The sequence below is a fragment of the Myxocyprinus asiaticus genome, chromosome 19 (assembly GCF_019703515.2).
Source record: "Myxocyprinus asiaticus isolate MX2 ecotype Aquarium Trade chromosome 19, UBuf_Myxa_2, whole genome shotgun sequence".
Lineage (NCBI taxonomy): Eukaryota > Metazoa > Chordata > Actinopteri > Cypriniformes > Catostomidae > Myxocyprinus > Myxocyprinus asiaticus.
This window is the reverse complement of record NC_059362.1, coordinates 6510775-6528710: the sequence shown is the minus strand read 5'-3', so window position 1 is coordinate 6528710 and position 17936 is coordinate 6510775. Positions and strand designations below refer to the sequence as shown.

The 17936-nt window shown below is 38.1% G+C and overlaps 1 protein-coding gene across 2 annotated transcripts in view; it reads right to left on the bottom strand.

Annotated features, from left to right (window-relative positions):
- LOC127409877 (rho guanine nucleotide exchange factor TIAM2-like) overlaps window positions 1-17936 on the bottom strand; it is a 58612-nt gene that overhangs the window by 28784 nt on the left and 11892 nt on the right. Inside the window, exons 8-14 of one of the 2 annotated variants that reach the window (XM_051644801.1) lie at window positions 10467-10526; window positions 7939-8109; window positions 7235-7339; window positions 6021-6099; window positions 5516-5605; window positions 5031-5258; window positions 986-1071 (exon numbers count right to left, since the gene is read on the bottom strand). In XM_051644801.1, coding sequence (XP_051500761.1) covers window positions 986-1071; window positions 5031-5258; window positions 5516-5605; window positions 6021-6099; window positions 7235-7339; window positions 7939-8109; window positions 10467-10526 — 819 coding nt within the window. The remainder of the gene's footprint in view (window positions 1-985; window positions 1072-5030; window positions 5259-5515; window positions 5606-6020; window positions 6100-7234; window positions 7340-7938; window positions 8110-10466; window positions 10527-17936) is intronic. The other variant, XM_051644802.1, reaches the window with a different exon arrangement.

Below are 17936 nucleotides of genomic sequence, written 5' to 3'. Positions count from 1 at the left end.
CCTAATCTCTTTCTCTCTCACTCACTTTATGTGTGTGTGGGGGTGTTATCTTGGATAAGCAGTCTAAATGACCACATGCTGATCTGTTACAAAAAAACAGTTAGATTATGACCTCCGACAAAATCAGGAGTGAAAGATTTGGTCACTGTAACATTTTGGTCACTGTAATGTTGCTTACAAAAAAATAACAATAAAAAATAACACAGAGAGAGACTTAAATCAACACGACTCATCATTAGGGCTGGAAGATAAAACTAAAACTTTTCTTTTTTTTTTTTTTTTTTACTTTTAATATTTATATACTATATATATCTCGATATTTATGTACTTGCTCTTCAATGGGTTAAAAAGTTGATTTTTTTTTTCCAATTAGAAATACAATCATTTCATCTAAAAATCTATTGTTGATAAATATATACTAACTGTTTTATGGAAGAAGTACAAATCTAGTTTAATCTAGTTTTTTCAAATTTTCAAAATGCTTTGATGAGTTTACAATGAATGTATTATTTATTTAATGAATGAATAATTTTATCAAATGCATATAAATTATCATATTTCAATAATTATCTAAAATCATTTTACATTGATTAATTTTATTATAGTAACATTTTATAATTATACATTTAAGCAGTCATTGAACAAAAATATTTGACTAAGATTGACAAATCAAAGCCACGTACTGCAGAGAGCTGCAATAATAATATTAAATATAACGTAAATATTAAATATACTGCTCTACTTGCCATGTACTGAATGTTTCAAAAGTCTAAGTTTCAAATAAAGCAATTAAAGTTAAATATTGCTGTCTGCAGCTGCCAAGTGCATTGTAAGAGCTCTGGTATTTTGTTGAGCACGTCTCTCTCTCCATCTGACCTCACAACACCTTTTGTAATCCTGATCACACCAGTCACTCTCTCAACACAAGCAACTCACACCTCCTAAATCTCTGACAACAGCAGAGCCGTGCATACCCTTGGCTTACCTTTCTGCCCCGCTCTGCCTTATCATTCAGCTCCTCTACCACAGGCGCCACAGAGCTCTCTGGAGCCTCCTGCACTTGAGGTGGATCTAAGGGAGAGAAACACGTGGAAAGATGTTGTTTAAAGAGTGAGCTTTATTGAAGTGAGACATGGATAATCATGGTGATAGACAGTACACACTTAAGACTCATTTATTTAGTGCACTCTCTGGGGAGACGGCCCGTCATAGGCTGACCCTTGAATGCATTTGACCTTTATTAACCACCATTGATCTAAAATCACTAACAGCTCTACATGCAGGGCTGATTTAGATGGTCGCTTGTCTTTTTATATTATTTTACAAAGCTTATCATCTTAAGAAAAAGCAAAACCAACGTGCTTTCTTTGCTCCAATGTTTATTTATTACAAAAGACAAAAAGTGTATAATTACTATGCCAAAAATTTGATTATTGCCCAGTGTTTGCCTGTGCAAAACTCACTGCCTCAATGCTAAGGTGTTCTGGGTGGTTGCCAGGGTGCTTTTACTCCCTCCTTCAGTGTAAGTTATTATGTATTTTTTGCGTGTTGCATCATCCACAATAAAAGTCTGATCTCTTAGCAACCCTCAACAGTGCTGGGTAGTAACGGATTACATGTAATCTGTATTACATAATCAGATTACATAATCAAGTACTTGTAATTGGATTAAATTAAATTTTAAAATACTCAATCAGACTATAGTTACTTTTTATAGATTACATGATTACATATTAACAAGGCAACTGCATTAAATTGTTTATAATTTATTTATTGATCATTTTCATATCAATATCATCATATACTTACCAAAGTGCAATAGTCTCACAGATGAACATTTTGAGCATGTGCTCATTTTATGTTGCAACAGTAACATATGCACCTCAGCAAAGGAATAGGTGATGGACAATTATTAAGTAGTGCAAAGTAAGGGATAAAAGTAAGTGTGTCTGTCAGAATTTTGAGCTGTTAGCTTTGACCTAGCAATGTCGTTGCTGTTGATTTCAGGTTCATTCCTGTTTGTTCATGATATGTTTCTATTGTTTTATGCACTTAAAATGAATTAAATATGTTTAAAAAAACATATTATTTCCTACTACCTCACCAATGGAGTGCAGCTCACACATTGAACTTAATTGCTTCAAAGGATCTAGTGGATGCCATCTCTAAGTGTCCTGCCCGCAGGGTACACAATAGTTCAACTGCAAAATATGCAGCAATATGGAACAAAGCCCATCGCTCTACTGTTGCTGCTGATGCAGTGGAGTCCACTGCATGAAACTTGAAAAAACTTGACACAGTTGTTCCTTGTGTGACTCGGTTGAACTCTGCTGTTTTAAAATATTTTGCTCTTTTAGAGTATTCTTGCTGTTCAAAAGATAATATCTTACATCTCAGCTTTAGAATAGGCAATGGATTATCAGTAAGCAGTAAGGGTTAAAAGTGTTTTTAGATGAAGGCTTTGACCCAGGCAACATCGTTGCTGTTGATTTTATGGTCAATAATGTTTGTAATGTTGCTATTATTTTATGCACTTAAAATGAACTTGATGTCTCAGTGTTTTCAATTATAAACTTTGCCCCTGTTAGATTTAACATTTATTCCATTCATTTAATGTTTAATGCATGTTTAAACAATGTCATAAGAAGCTCTTTTTGTTAGTAGAAAGAAAAAATACATTTTCTTCCTCGTTGTACTTTCATGTTAAAATGTTTATTCTACTCAAATGCATGTGACATAAAATTAAATAGAATTTGGTTGAAAGTAATCCAAAAGTAATCTGATTAGATTACCCCAAAAATGTAATCTATGAGATGACGTTACTGATTGCATTTCTATCATTTAATTTGTAATCAACATTTTTACACATTTACGTTTGGCTTTATATTTTTTCAGAGGCTGTGCATAAATTATTGTCATATGAATGTTACATATTTAAAATAGAATTAATAATACAAATATTATTTAAAAAAAGAGGATATCTGGAGCAGATACATTTCACCTCAGGCTGCAGGTGCTTCTTCCCTCTCTCACTCGTGGCGCGCACAGGAAAATGTCCTCTCGCTAGACAAGCAAACTCTATGAAATCACCTCGGTGGTGGTGCGGGAATCGGATTTCCAAACATTTGAATGTCCCTATGGATGTTTTCACATTTGAGTCTTCTTTAAATCTGTGCGTGCTTGTAAGTTTTTTTTTCCGCTGTGCAGGCTTTTTCAAGCGCAGGATAGCCGCCTCAGGTGAGTCAAGTCCCATCTTTCACCGGACCATGTCGACTTGTTCATTTTGCTCATCAAAAAATGTATGCTTTTGAGTAAGTAGCCTAGAAAATGACTGTTTTAGGCTAGGTGTGGCTATTTCCAACGAGGTGCAGAAAACTTAACGGGTTAAACTATCTTTTATTCTGTGTGCAAGTCATGTTTAGGATAAATTAGATTTATTGTAGGCTACATCACAGGCCTATTTTTTCTATCCTATAGCTACTTTTTTTTTTTTACATCGTAACTGTTATTGGTTAATGTTCTTTACCGAACAGCTGTCATATTAGATCAATGGTTAATGCACGACTGCACATCGTGAAATACGTGCAACTTTTCAGCACATTTTTTCTCTCGTAGATTTGGCTTAGCCTACCTGTTAATTATTTTCAACAATCTCCTGACTGTTTTAATATGTTAAGTAACTTTTACTTGGTGAATTCTGTTTAGAACAGGCTGGGTCGCTCTATTGGTCCTGCACTATTCATTCAATTGTTTTCAATTAATATGCCTGTTAAATATTCGCTAACGTTGATTCAGTGAATGCGTATCACGTTCTATATTTAATGTACAATGATCATAATGCAAGGCGAGCACGTCGCAGATAAATGCCCCTTTTTAGTGGAATTTAGCATTGGACTTGGAATAGATTAAGTATTTTAAATGGGTTGCATTAACAAGTGTTTTTTTTTTTTTACTGTTTTCTGAAGGTTGGTATAGAGACTTCACTTTTCTGGGATTAGTGCTTCTTTCAAAGCATATACCGAATATTCAGTTGATTGAAGCTTCACACATCATGGAACATTCCTATGTGTTGTGGTTTTGACAGGCTTCAACAGAAGCTTCGGTAGCATACATCACATCATTAATCGCATTTACATATTTTCCCTATTGATCTGCATCTTTTGGCATTCGTCAGTCCCTTGACCTTTCAGTCACTTAAAGATTTCAAAAAGTAAGATAACCATTGAAGGTTTTTTACAGAACAAATATATATTTTGAGTCTTTCTGGTACAAATGGAAGCATAGCGGTAGTTCTGTCAGGAAGACTCGTAAAAGCATTACACTATTCATTCAATTCAGGCATCTCATCCAATCATAATCCAGCATCTGCTTTATAAGCTTTGCAGCTGTCTTTCATGGCTCGTTATGCACGTTGTTCCCGGGTAAGTTCCTCTCCCCTGCTGTCATCATCTTCCGGCAGGATCTGATGTTTCGAGTGAGAATCTGAGCGTTGAACCATAGGACGGGACTTACGCCAAAGGAAATTATTTTATCCCAATATCATGATTATTCTCATTTATGCAGAGTCTTTCTGTTAAAAAAAATCATCATTGGCAAGTACATTAAAAATTGTATTTTATACATGACATTAGGGCAGTGTTCAAAAGACAGATACGTCGATACATCGGCATGTTCTCCTTGCCGATGTGCGTATCGATGTAGCTGCGTCAGTATCGATATTATGCAGCACTTTGAAAGTTGGAGTATAGCCTATCGCGTCTATCACGCAATGCAAGTTGGCTTTCAAACACATGAGAAGTAGTAGACCACCACCATATTTAAATTGGATGAGAGTCTTGCTACCACTAGCAAAACTAAAATCTAGACAATACTACTTTACCCCACAGAACCCCAATAAGAGTCAAACAGCAAATGAGATATGTGTCACACTCTGCTAGTCATGTAGGGTTACTGAACAAAAGCAGGATGCATGTTACTCTGTGTGCAGATATAAAACAGTAGAATGGTAAAATCTGAGTTATAACCAGTACCTGTGTTCAACTGCTCCTGGTGAATGGCAATGCACTGAGGAGGTGGTGGGTGATCAGGGTCACTAAGCCCACAGACTGGCCAGACAGAGCTTTGGTCGTCTTTGTTATCTTCACGTTTAAGGACCAGACAGAGTTCCTGCTGACAGAAGAAGCTCTGCATGCAGCCGAGGTCCAGAGAAGCCACGCTTACGCCATTTAGAACCAAGATTTCATCTCCTGTCCTGAGACCTACAAAAACAATCACATTATAAAAATAAATCCAACACACTCAGTTTCATAATGCAGCCATGTATGTTTGTTCCAAACAGAAGTGGGTTCCTTGTTATTTTTGAGCCATTCAACCCTCCAAAGTTCTCATTGTGAAGGGTGAAGACCTCAAAGGGCATAATGTATAGAGATGATCACTTCTGAATGGAACGCACCTTCAATCATTCTATCATACCATTTAGAATCTTACTGAGGCAGAGGAAATATTGAAATGTTACCCTCAGTGAACGCCAGGCCTTTAGGATTCATCTCACTCACATAGACACGACTTCTCCTGGCGCCATCCACATGACCTGTGACTGCAAAACCTGCAGAGAGCCACCAGATTATCCCACAGCAGTAACCAGAAACAACTCAACAACAATTTGGCAAAATTAAAGGAATAGTTCACCCAAAAATGAAAATTCTGCCATCATTTACTCACCCTCATCCAATACAAAAACATGTATGACTCTCTTTCTTCCGTGGAGCACAAAAGTGTTCCCTTTTTTTGGAGCTTGACAGCAATAGTATCATTCATTTTCGTGGTATGGGAAAGAGCAGCTTAGATTTCTGCTAAACTTAAAGAAAGTAATACGGGTTTGGAACGACATGAGGGTGAGTAAATGATGACGAAAGTTTCATTTTTGAATGAAAGATTCCTTAAAGCTGAATTCATGCAGAATTTGTGACAGATACAGGATAGGTGTTAACTGTTGTCTTGTTGATCTTGCTGTAACTCACCAAAGTCTATGGTTGTGTCCGGACGGGACATGTTCAAGGTGAACACATTGAGAGGCCAAATTTCGAGCTCATCATAGACCTGTTAAACCAAAGTGAAACATAAAATAAATTACATTTTTCTTATATTTACTCAATCACTTAAAAAGGTAATTAAGATAAATCATGTTTAATATTGTTATAATGATGTAATACTGTAATTTCTTCTCTGTTAAATGGATAAAGAGAAGTAATTATTTTTAGTTTAAAGTTTTATTTAAAAATGATCTATTAATTTATTTTATTTTTGCATACATATTGTTTAAAATAATAAATTGACTCCTCATTAGCTACAGTAATACAGTGCGGTTGTAAACAACTATAACACAAAATAAACATTTATAAACATTAATAGCAGTTTGGACCATCTTTAATATTAAGATGGGCTTTTAAATGGGCAGTGTAGCCATGATTAGTGACCATCTAAAACTAGCATCAAAGTGCCCAAAACTGGTCAAGTGTTTTTAATGGTTATTTCAGCTGTTAACAGTCTGATCTTGCCTGTATTTTTAAAAGGGGTATAAGATTAAGGTTGAAATTATATTTCATGCTATATAGATCTGCTCAGTAGAATATAACACAACAGTTCTCTTTCACAGAAAGTTGTGTTATGCTCTTGAAATTGTGCTGTGAGGTGCAGTTTTATGTCAGACTGAGGAAGTTAAGGAAACTCAGGAAGTTCAGATGGTTGGTGGTTCTGCTTCAAATTTATAACCATGTCCTGTTGCTGAGTTTTACTAAGTGTTTAACCAAAGCAATGTAGAATGTGTGGCATCAAGAATGGTGATTTTAATCCCTTGTAAACTCCCTTAACTGTGGTAAAATGACTGTAATGGCTAGACTCTTGTGGTTTATTGCATGTCTAAGCAGCAACAAAAGCAATATAATAACAGACACCAATGCTTAAAAATTGAAATTAATTAACAGTTATGATAATAATAATAATTAAAAGCACAATAACACCATTTTTTTTTTTACCCATTAATATAATTAATTTGCCATCTGTAGGCTTTCAAACGTAGTCAAGCAACACAACTTGTCGCATTAATGTAAAATTAAATTGATGTGTGTCCACAAGTGTGAGTGTGTGTGTGCATTGGCTGTTTTACAACAGTTCCTCTAATCAGACTTATATACAGCAGCAACTCTCCATTTTATGAAATGCGTTTTAGTCTCACCAGGTTTCTCAGCAGGTCCGTGTGCGCTGGAGTGATTCTTTCCACATTTTGACTCAAATGTCTCTTCATGTGGAGGCAGTTCAGAGTTGGATCCAACTGCTTTACCTACACAGGACATCAAAGTTCTAACAAGCCCCACTAAATTCATATGGAGAGCAACACTTTCAAACACGATGTGCGAGGAATTATTAAACCATTTTAAAGACCCCATGAAATTGGTTGACAGGCACAGATATCTTTTGTTTGTTGATGTATTTCATATTAAAACAAAGTTTGGGCAAGGCATTTCAAAGATCTAGTCCCTTTTAAATAGCCTTTAGTTTAATTTGTTCAATGATTTGAATAATGATTTGTTGCTTGCTATTGCTAGTCAAAGGCAGGTGGTATTATGGGGAGGAATATTCTCACTGAAAGCATTTTATTGGACACAAATCTGGATACGTTTGTTAGTGTGAAAGGAGTCTAAAATATTTTTCCTAGGAGAGAAATTTAAAAATGTGTATTATCTGCTAAAATGTAATGTTGTATACTCTTAGGAGTACACTATCGTATGGTGACCTCAAAACTAACAGATATGAACTAAAACGCACAAAAGTTCATGAAACGTTTTGATTTCATGGAGCCTTTCATCTTTAAAGCAAATAAACCCTGTGACAAATTCAAGCTAATTTACACTAATTTGCCCTAATTTCATGTGGACTTGCCTTGCATGCCAAAGAGAGAACATCAGCAACCACAGAGTCCTGTTTGACTGGCACACTGATGACATGGCTGTCTGGCATCTGCACATACACACGGCTCTCCAAGCTGCAGTCCCACAGATGGCCTTCAGGTGGTGCTGTGGAATGCAATTTGGCAAAGAGGTCCAGCCTCTGCTGACAAAGCAGGGGGGATGATGGGGAGAAGTATAGACATAAAGAAAAGGGCCCAAAGTTAATAAAGTTGTAGTATAGATAGTATAGTCTCCAGTTCTGTATATAACTCAAGTCTAGCTTTCTGTAATATGCCATTTATAATTCACTTAAGATCATTTTGGTAGCTTTAGATAACACTAACATGATTACTGAATAGCAAATGACTGCAATTTAATGAAATAATTATATAGTCTGTATATATTTGATCTAAACTGTAGGGAACTTCACATACACAAGCAAGTTGGACAGCTGGTAACTTTTTTAGAAAATACACCATGAGACAATTTTTGACACCATTTTTAGAACTATAATAATAATAATTGTCAATGAGAATTATTGTACAGGTACATTTTCTCATTTCAACTGTATTCTGTCTCACCTACACCTGCAAAGCAAACTACATTGAAAAAAAGTGTTTACGACAGCTTGTATTGTTCTAAATGAGTGCAACAGGTCAGTCTTGCTCTGTCAAATCCCCATATTAAAACTAGAATTGAAGGAAAATAAATTAGGCTGAAATGAAGACCCTTCCCCTTTTCTAGGGATTTCCCCACCTTCTCTTTGGCCTGTTTGCACTGCATAATGTCAACAGATTTGCAGTTTGTTCAGACAGCAGTGTGAGACCTTTGAAAAGGGAACGTCCTCTCACAGGATAAGATATATATATATCGCAATATATATCCATATTTGATTGTATCGACATAGTCCAAGAAAATACCATAAACATTTTTGAAGTTTTCTTGCAAAATATTCACATACATAAATAGTTTGAGAGTGTTAGGAAACTTTATTATGCCATTCACAATGCTTCATGCTTTTGCCTCCATTTCGATAGTAACAATGACTTCTATGATTGGAGGATTTCTATAAAACGCATATTCCGGGTTTCACTCAAGTTAAGCTCAATCGACAGCATTTGTGGCTTAATATCAATTACCACAAAAAATTAATTCGACTTGTACCTCCTTTTCTTTAAGGGTGCTTTCACACTTGGTTCGATTGCTTACACCGAACCCGAGTTCGTTTCCTCCCCCTCCCGCTGCCAGCGCTGGTCTCTGATCACATCATATTTATTTGGGTCCGAACCGCAGTCTGATTACATCATCAACGTGAGTACAAGTGGCAGCTGTTTACCACTGTAACTAGGTAACAACTCAAGATGTCGTCACTGTGTTAAGTGAAGTGTTAAAGTTTGTCTCTTTGGATTTACCATGAAAACTTGCCATGCACAGAAGAACACTTGTGTTTGTCTCCCGCGGATGCATTGAATGTGCAATGATGTGATGAATATTAGTGTTTGTCTGCCGCGAGCCGGCGGATGTGTTGGAAGATATGTGAAGAATGTGAGCTGCTCTCTGAAGGCAGAGTATTTGGACACAAGTAGGTAGGAGAAATGCATTATTATAAGATGCAAATTCAATGTCATCACAAGCGGTTCACTTCTGTGATTTGGTACAATTGAGTTCATATCAGCAGCGAACCGTACAGGAGTTCACATGAACTGTAACCCAGACCACCTTTTCAAGCGGACCTGGGTGCAATTCGCAAGTGTGCACTCGAGTTCGGAAAATAGCGTTCACATTGTCCAAACAAACCGAACTTTGACGTCATTCAACCCCAGGTGCGCACCAAAAGTGCTAGTGTGAAAGCACCCTAAAACAAAGGAAAAATCAAGGTTACAGTAAGGGAATTGCAATGGAAGTGAATGGGGCCACTTTTTTGGGTCATTTAAGCCGTTCGCCATGCACATTACGCAGAGTAATGAAGCTTATAATTTTATAAAAGCAATTACAATAATTCTTCTGTTAAAACTTGTGTATTATTTTAGGGTTTATGCTGTTACTTTGTCACGCTTAATTTGCATTGAACCCGGAATATTCCTTGAAAGATTTTGGGTAGTAACAATAATTTTTACAATTGAACTTGAAATCACTCTGACTGGTAGCTTCTACAAAAGCATACACCATTGCTTAATCTCAACCTCACATTCTGTGTGGAGAAAATAAATGGGATTTTTACATCTAGAACCTGACTGTTGCACTCTATTATAAAGCTACAGTATATGGAGCAGGATTTTGGACCAATTAAGTTTCACTGTGAGCAGGGCTACCCAGCACAACCTGACAAAAATAGAAACAACTGCCAAAATGTCTTGTTGCAGTCGCCGTCAGAACTGGTTCAGACAAAACTCAAATCAACATTGAAGACATTGCTTGTTGCTTTATTGTACCATACCTATTAAGACACATTATTAGTAACCACTAACCAGTTATATTCTGTGGAATGAGACAAGAGTCATTTCAGAAATGTTTAATTACCTCTGAGCTGCTTTGCGTGAATGGGTGACCAAATGATCCGGAAGAATATCCATCAAATACCTGCATCAAAAACATGCATACAGAAATATTAAATGCACATCAGAAGATAAACAGAGCAGCGGCCAAACTCAAAAAAGCAGAATGTTTCTATCTTCATGCCTTAATCAGAAAGTATCTGTCTTGAGGCGCCTGCTTTGATACTATTCTGATACTAGATCATGGCATAAATAACCTTGAGGTTTGCTGAGAAATAATGACAGGTCTGGGTCATGCTGAAATTACAGCTCTATACGATCAGACACATGGTTCAGCCCTAATCATCAGGGCAGGGTGGGAGACATGGCCTCCCCTCACTCAAGAGAGATGCCCAGATGTCCAAAGTCAAGGGTGTAGCAGCCAGTGGGGACATGGGGGACACGTCTCCCGTACTCTTTAAAAAATGTGATTCGGTCCCCCACACTTTTCCAAGCTAAACCCATACCGAGTCCAAATGGTGGATTTGTTTACAGTTTTCTTTGTGTTTTGTTACTTTGGGCTGATTGAGCAACCATTCAGCCAATCACAGGTGAGTTTCATGAGCTGAAACAACCCATACGTAATAGATCGTCAGACAGTCAAATCAACACGGCTCTGTTCATTTCTACAAAGTTGTTTTCAACAATGCTCATTTATCCATGTTTTTTATCGGCATTGATGTTGATCTAAATTAATAATCTCGAGACGAGGAACACGCAAACGAGAGTTATTTATCGGCATATTGTTCTTGATTGGCAGCATTACGTGAAATGCACTGCAGAAAAAACAAACAAAGGACAATCCTTCTTTTAAGCACACGTAAGTGGAGTTTATGTCGTGCCTTAGTCTTCATTAAGTTATGCTTTTTACATTATGTTTGTGAGGTAAAAGTTTGGTCGATACTTTTTGCCAATTTAAGCGGATTACTAGATCTGTGTTAAATATGTAAAGCTATTTTTAATATCAGCTCCTGTTTTTTAACTATATGTTGGTGTGCAGTCGACAAACTGTAAGAAAAAAGATAGATCTGCTGTGTTCTTAGAACTCTTTTTACTGAAGTCAACAGATATGTAGACACGCTTTTTTATATATGAAAACGTATGGACATTATTGAAACTCATGATAAGACTAGTATTGTAGTCTTTTGATAAAAGTCAAGTTCAGCAGCTCACAAACTGTAGAAATGATAGATTTGCTTTGTCTCTTTGTAGGACTAATTTCACACAAGACATCATCAGGTGGCATCACCAGAAATGGATCTGAACGAATTTTGGTGATCGTAGGCAAAACACTCGAGTCACTTGGATAAATTTAAATCCTACAATGAACAAGCACAGAGTAAAAAATGTAATTGTGCACATGCACAATTGGCATTATTGGCATTGATTAAATAATTTATTCAAGGACCAGCTTGTGCTCAGTTTTTTTTTTTTTTTTTTTTATCCCCTTTTTTCTCCCCATTTTGGAATGCCCAATTCTCACTACTTAGTAGGTCCTCGTGGTGGCACGGTTACTCACCTCAGTCTGGGTGGCGGAGGACAAGTCTCAGTTGCCTCTGCTTCTGAGACAGTCAATCCGCACATCTTATCACGTGGCTTGCTGTGCATGACACCGCGGAGACTCACAGCACGGGAGGCTCATGCTTCTCTCTGAGATGCATGCACAACTTACCAAGTGCCCCATTGAGAGCGAGAACCACTAATTGTAACCACGAAGAGGTTACCCCACGTGACTCTACCCTCCCTAGCAACCGGACCAATTTGGTTGCTTAGGAGACCTGACTGGAGTCACTCAGCACGCCCTGGATTCGAACTCTCGACTCCAGGGTTGGTAGTCAGCATCAATACTCGCTGAGCTATCCAGGCCCCCCTGTGCTCAGTCTTTTATTGTCATGTGTGAAACAGAAGCAAGTGCTCCAAAAGATGCCCTTTATTTTTGCAGTTAATTTTGATAAATCTTGCATTTACTTTGCAATACCTGAATCTTTATAATTCTACAAGTATATAATACTTATATCATACTTGTATATTAATATATACTGTAATATATAAAATACTGCACTATAAGTGTTGGGTCTGTGCAAGCCACCTAATGACAGCTGTGTCCCCCCACTTTTAAAAAGACTGCTACGCCCCTGTCCAAAGTCCTCTACATCTGCTAACACAGCAACGATATGGGCTATCATTATTATCATATGGATGAACTCCATACAAACAGACAAAGGTATGATGACTTGCCCTCTACTGTTTATGCAAAACAAGCAAAACCAAAAATAAAAAAAATCAAGACACTGCTTGCTAGTTTTGGACCAAATGTTTGTTTGTACATATTGCTAATTAAATTTCCCACAAATTACAGAATTTGTTTATATATATATATATTTTGTTTTACAATAATTTAGGTTACAGAATTGAATGCTTAAGGTTGCTTAAACAATTTGTGTAAAATCTGAGAAAATGGAATGGGATTATTTAATTGTTTGGTTCATGTGATGGGCCCTGTTTTAAGAGTGTTAGCCTTAAGTGCAGCACAATGCATTAAGTCATAAGTTGTTACGATGGAGAAGAATTACGACCTTTGGGAGACAAATTTTTGAGCCACCTGCGTTTGCTGGGGCTGAAAGAGGCCATATTGAAATCCACTACACCAAATGATGATGAGGATGAGGAAGACAACAATGATAGAAATGAGGAGGCATATGCTGAATTAATTCGGTTTTTGGATGACAAAAGTCTTTCTCTCGTTATGTGAGAAGCAGCGAATGATGGAAGAAAAGCCCTGCAGATTTTGAGGGACCATTATACAGGTAAAGGGAAAATGTGTGTAATAAACATATACAGTACACAGAATTAACATCCCTCCAGAAAGCTGCAAGTGTTACGGATTACATTATTTGGGCAGAAACGGCCATCCCTGCTCTGAAAAATGCTGAAGAGACACTCAGTGATGGACACTTGATTGCAATGATTCTTAAAGGTCATTTAAGCCATTCGCCATGCACATTACGCAGAGTAATGTAGTGTTCAAAATCAAGCTAAGGAGTTTTGAGAACATTAAAAAATATCACGTCAGTTGAAGTGATGATAATGTGAGAGCGATTGCCGTAGATTCCTTTTAGAGAAGGGCGAGAGAGTGAAATATTGACCCGGACATTACGTGCTACAACTGCGGTCAAAAGGGGCACAAGGCCTGGGCATGTTTGAACGAACATCACAAAAGGCAGACACAGGGGTGTAGCTATTGCAAAAGCTCGACATAAAACAAGGAACCGGTAAAGAAGAGGACAGAGATGAACATGCATTTGTTTGACTGTCAACTTAACGAACTGAAACACAAAGGGCTGATGGTTAATATGGGAGCAACATCTCACATAATTACAGACATCGGAAAGTTTAAGAAGTTTGATGATATATTCCAGGTGGAAAAACAGTTCATTGAGCTGGCAGATAGGACAAGAGCAAACAGCGTGGTGCTGAGGAGAGGTGATGAGGAGTTGTGTTTGATTTACAGCGAGGGACAGCAGGTGAGCACAATGCTGACGAAAGTGCTGTACATTCTTTCGTACCCACAGGACATCTTCTCTGTTAAAGCAGTAACGGCCAACGGACCCTCCATCAACTTCCGACAGGGACATGACGAGCTCATTCACAAAATCGGTACAAGGTTTTACATAATAAATTAGGGTCTGTGTTTTATAATCAACTTGTAATAATAATTACTTTTCATGTTAGGGTAGTTATATGTTAGATAACAGTTTATCTAACAAATCTAATACTTCTCACAACAAAAAAAGGATTTGTGCCTCTAATGCTTAAAAAAAGAATAAGAGTACAACATTCAAGGAATGCGCCAAAAACTACAGAGGTTAACATCCAAAAAACAGTAGTAATACAATGCCTGAGGCGTTTGTCTGGAAGATAGCAATAATGACAAAAGCATCTCAGCTCTCTGGAAACATTTACTCTACCCCCCGTAACCCTGCTGAATCACAGAGCTTCAGACACAAATTTATGCAGAGGACACCACATGCTCTCACACTGCCAGCTGTCTCTCCTGTCAGACTACTCCCAGCTTGCAGCCATTAACCACTTGCAGCTCATGGTAATTTCTGTTTTTGGAAGCATACACTATCAGGGGCTGGTATGACCAGATTAGGTCTACATAATCATGCATGTGATTCAGAGCTCATGCTTTGTGTTAACAAAGCCTATTTAGAGAAGGAATGCTAATCTGGGCTGAATTACAAGAACTCGACCCACGTCATGGTACTATCACCTCTCTCAACTGGCGCTTGAGAGATGGAAGCGCTGGTCACGTGCATGGCAATGACACCTGTGGCGCTCACTTGTTAAAGGGTAAAGGCAACACCTTCTCATGAATACTATCGAGAACACCCGTGATGTAGAGTCACTTCAATTCAATGGAATGCTAAACCCTGTACGTTACAACCTGTGACGTTGACTCGATGTTCATTTCAAATGCGTAAGATGCAAATATGTTTCAAGTTTCCTTGCAGGCCCAGCATTCCAAAAAGGTCTGGGTGCCATGTACTTGTATAAATAAGACCTGTTTGTTCTCTCTAAACATCTTTTCCTTCATGGGAATGTGACTATGTTTTTGTTAATGGGGTGCCTCATAGCCAATCAACTTCAACAGAATGGATGTTTTATGAACATCGCAAGTAAAGAGGCCCCACAACTCATGATACCAAGTGCTAGAATTTGTTATGGTTATGATAAAAAATTGTATGTCTTAAATAGTACTGTTCACAGAGGAGCACCATGAAAAGCAAGCTTCGCAGAGACTTTGTGTACTGCGTAAGGAAGGAAGTGCTTATGCACACATTTTATTATATAGGTTCGGACAAATATCTCTCCTTTTTCTCTTCTCTTTTTGCTCTTTGCATTGATATCTGAGGCCTCAGTCTATCTACACTTAATTCTTTTTTTTTCTTACTTAGTTCATTAGATGAGACAACATCCTATAGACTTTTATACTGTTATATCTTTAAGATCTTTTTACCCAATATACAGTATATTAAAAATGTGTTTCTTTATTTTTGCATTTATTCAATATTTGGACATTGGTTCTGCAATAGCACACCGAAAACCGGACTTTAAATACCTAAGTGCCGACCCGCTGTTTACAAACACGATAGCGGAGCCCTTTGTCTGGGCAGAAAAGGGGAAGGAGAGCTGGCGTTCTCATCAGACTAAGATGTTGCTCACATCATCCCCCGCTACCCAGTAATCTACTGGCAAATGTTCAGTCTCTGGACAACAAGCTCTGTGAGCTGAGAGCACGGATCTCTTTCCAACGAGAGACGAGGGACTGCTGCATTATCTGCCTAACAGAAACTTGGATGTCTGCAGAGATTCCAGACTCCCGTGGGGTTCTCCGTGCACCGAGCGGACAGAGCGAAAGACCTCTCAAGTAAAAGCAGAGGTGGTGGTGTATGTTTTATGATCAACAAATCCTGGTGTGATCAGAGGAACGTACATTCTGTCAAGTCTTTCTGCTCTCCTGATCTGGAATTTCTCATGCTTCTGTGTCGACCATTCTGGCTACCGAGGGAATTCACAGCAGTCATTATCACAGCTGTGTACATCCCGCCACAAGCCGACACAGACCGGGCACTCAAGGAACTGTATGTGAGAATAAGCAAGCAGGAAACCGTGCACCCTGAGTCCGCGTTCATTGTGACCGGGGACTTTAACAAAGCCAACTTCAAGTCAATAGCACCGAAATACTACTAACACATCAGTTTCAACACGCGAGGCGACCGGGTTTTGGACCATTGCTACTCTCCCTTCTGGGATGGCTACAAATCCGTCCCCTGCCCACCATTTGGCAAATCGGACCACTCTTCCGTTCTGCTTCTGCCCACTTACAGGCAGAAACTGAAACAGGAAGCACCCGCCCTCAGAACGATTCAGTGCTGGTCGGACCAATCATATTCTATGCTACAAGACTGTTTTGATCATGCGGACTAGGAGATGTTCCGGTCTGCCTCTGATGACGACATCGAGGTCTATGCTGATAGCGTAACGTGTTTCATCAGGAAGTCCATAGAGGATGTTGTACCGACCAAAACAATACAGATCTACCCTAACCAGAAACCATGGATTAATATCGATGATCGTGCGGCACTTAATGCGCGGACCTCCTCTTTTAATTCTAGGAATGTGGAGGAGCATAAACAAGCTAGTTATGCCCTCCACAAAACTATCAGAGCAGCCAAACGTCAGTACAGGGACAAGATTGAAGGACAGTTCAACACCACCGACTCTAGAAGCATGTGGCAGGGAATTAATATCACAGACTTCAAAGGGAATTAAAACTCCGCCGTGAACACCACTGCCTCTCTCCCGGATGAGCTAAATACTACTTATGCTCGTTTCGAGGGAAATAACACCGCCCTCATGGAGAGAGCTCTCGCGGCCGAAGCTACAGAGGTTAGTTCACTCTCCGTCTCTGTAGCGGATGTAACCCGTTCCTTCTGATGGGTGAATATCCAAGACTTTCACCCACTGTTGCACTTGTGTATATGGTTGAGTGACAATAAAGGGATTTGATTTGATTTGATTTGATATTCATTTTAATTGATTTTATTTCATTTATCAAGTTTTACAAATTATTCATTCTACAAACCATCTTATTGACTGGAATTATATACATCTGCTGGATCAATTTGCACCACACATTAAGATAACGCTTATTCAAAATGACCATTTTAGAAAAGGGTTAACCATTTTCTGTTAATTTCAATCACATTTGGCATTTCATAACATCTCAAATATTCTATAAACAAATTAATCTCCATTGTGATTGGATCAGTCAATGTGAGCCCACTTTGAACATTTGTCATAAAAAATCTATTCCTCCCACTTAAGAAAAACAATGTGTTTTATGGGGGGCCTTTTAGTTCCTGCAACAGGGGTTTTTTTTTTTTACCCCAAACTCTATCCTTTCACTGATTAGACAGTTAACAGTATTAAAAAACTTTTGATTTAATCACCTTGAACAAAACTGAGAATGACAAATATGTATTTTGTCTCAAAATAAATGTGATAATTACAGAGATTCTCATTAGCTACATTCATTTGCAACATTTTAAAAATGATTAAATATTAGATGAAATTACCTCAAATTCAAACTTTTGACAATGGCACGCAATAATCTCATGGATCAGGAATATTTTGCAGTGTATAGTGACAAACAGGTGTTAAGGAAAGTGCTGTGGTGGTTTTTGTTGCTATTTAGTGTTTTGTGAGAAAATAAATGAAAAGTGCCTTTTACCACAGGGGGCCTTTAGCCCCGTTGAACCCTATTCCAAAACAGCCCCCAAACACATTGACGGGTGAAAGGAACAGGGCGGCTGTGTGATTTCCTGCCATTTGACCTCTAGTGTAAACTTTGATGAGCAAGTCAGTGGTTGTTTGTTTTATTTGAGAG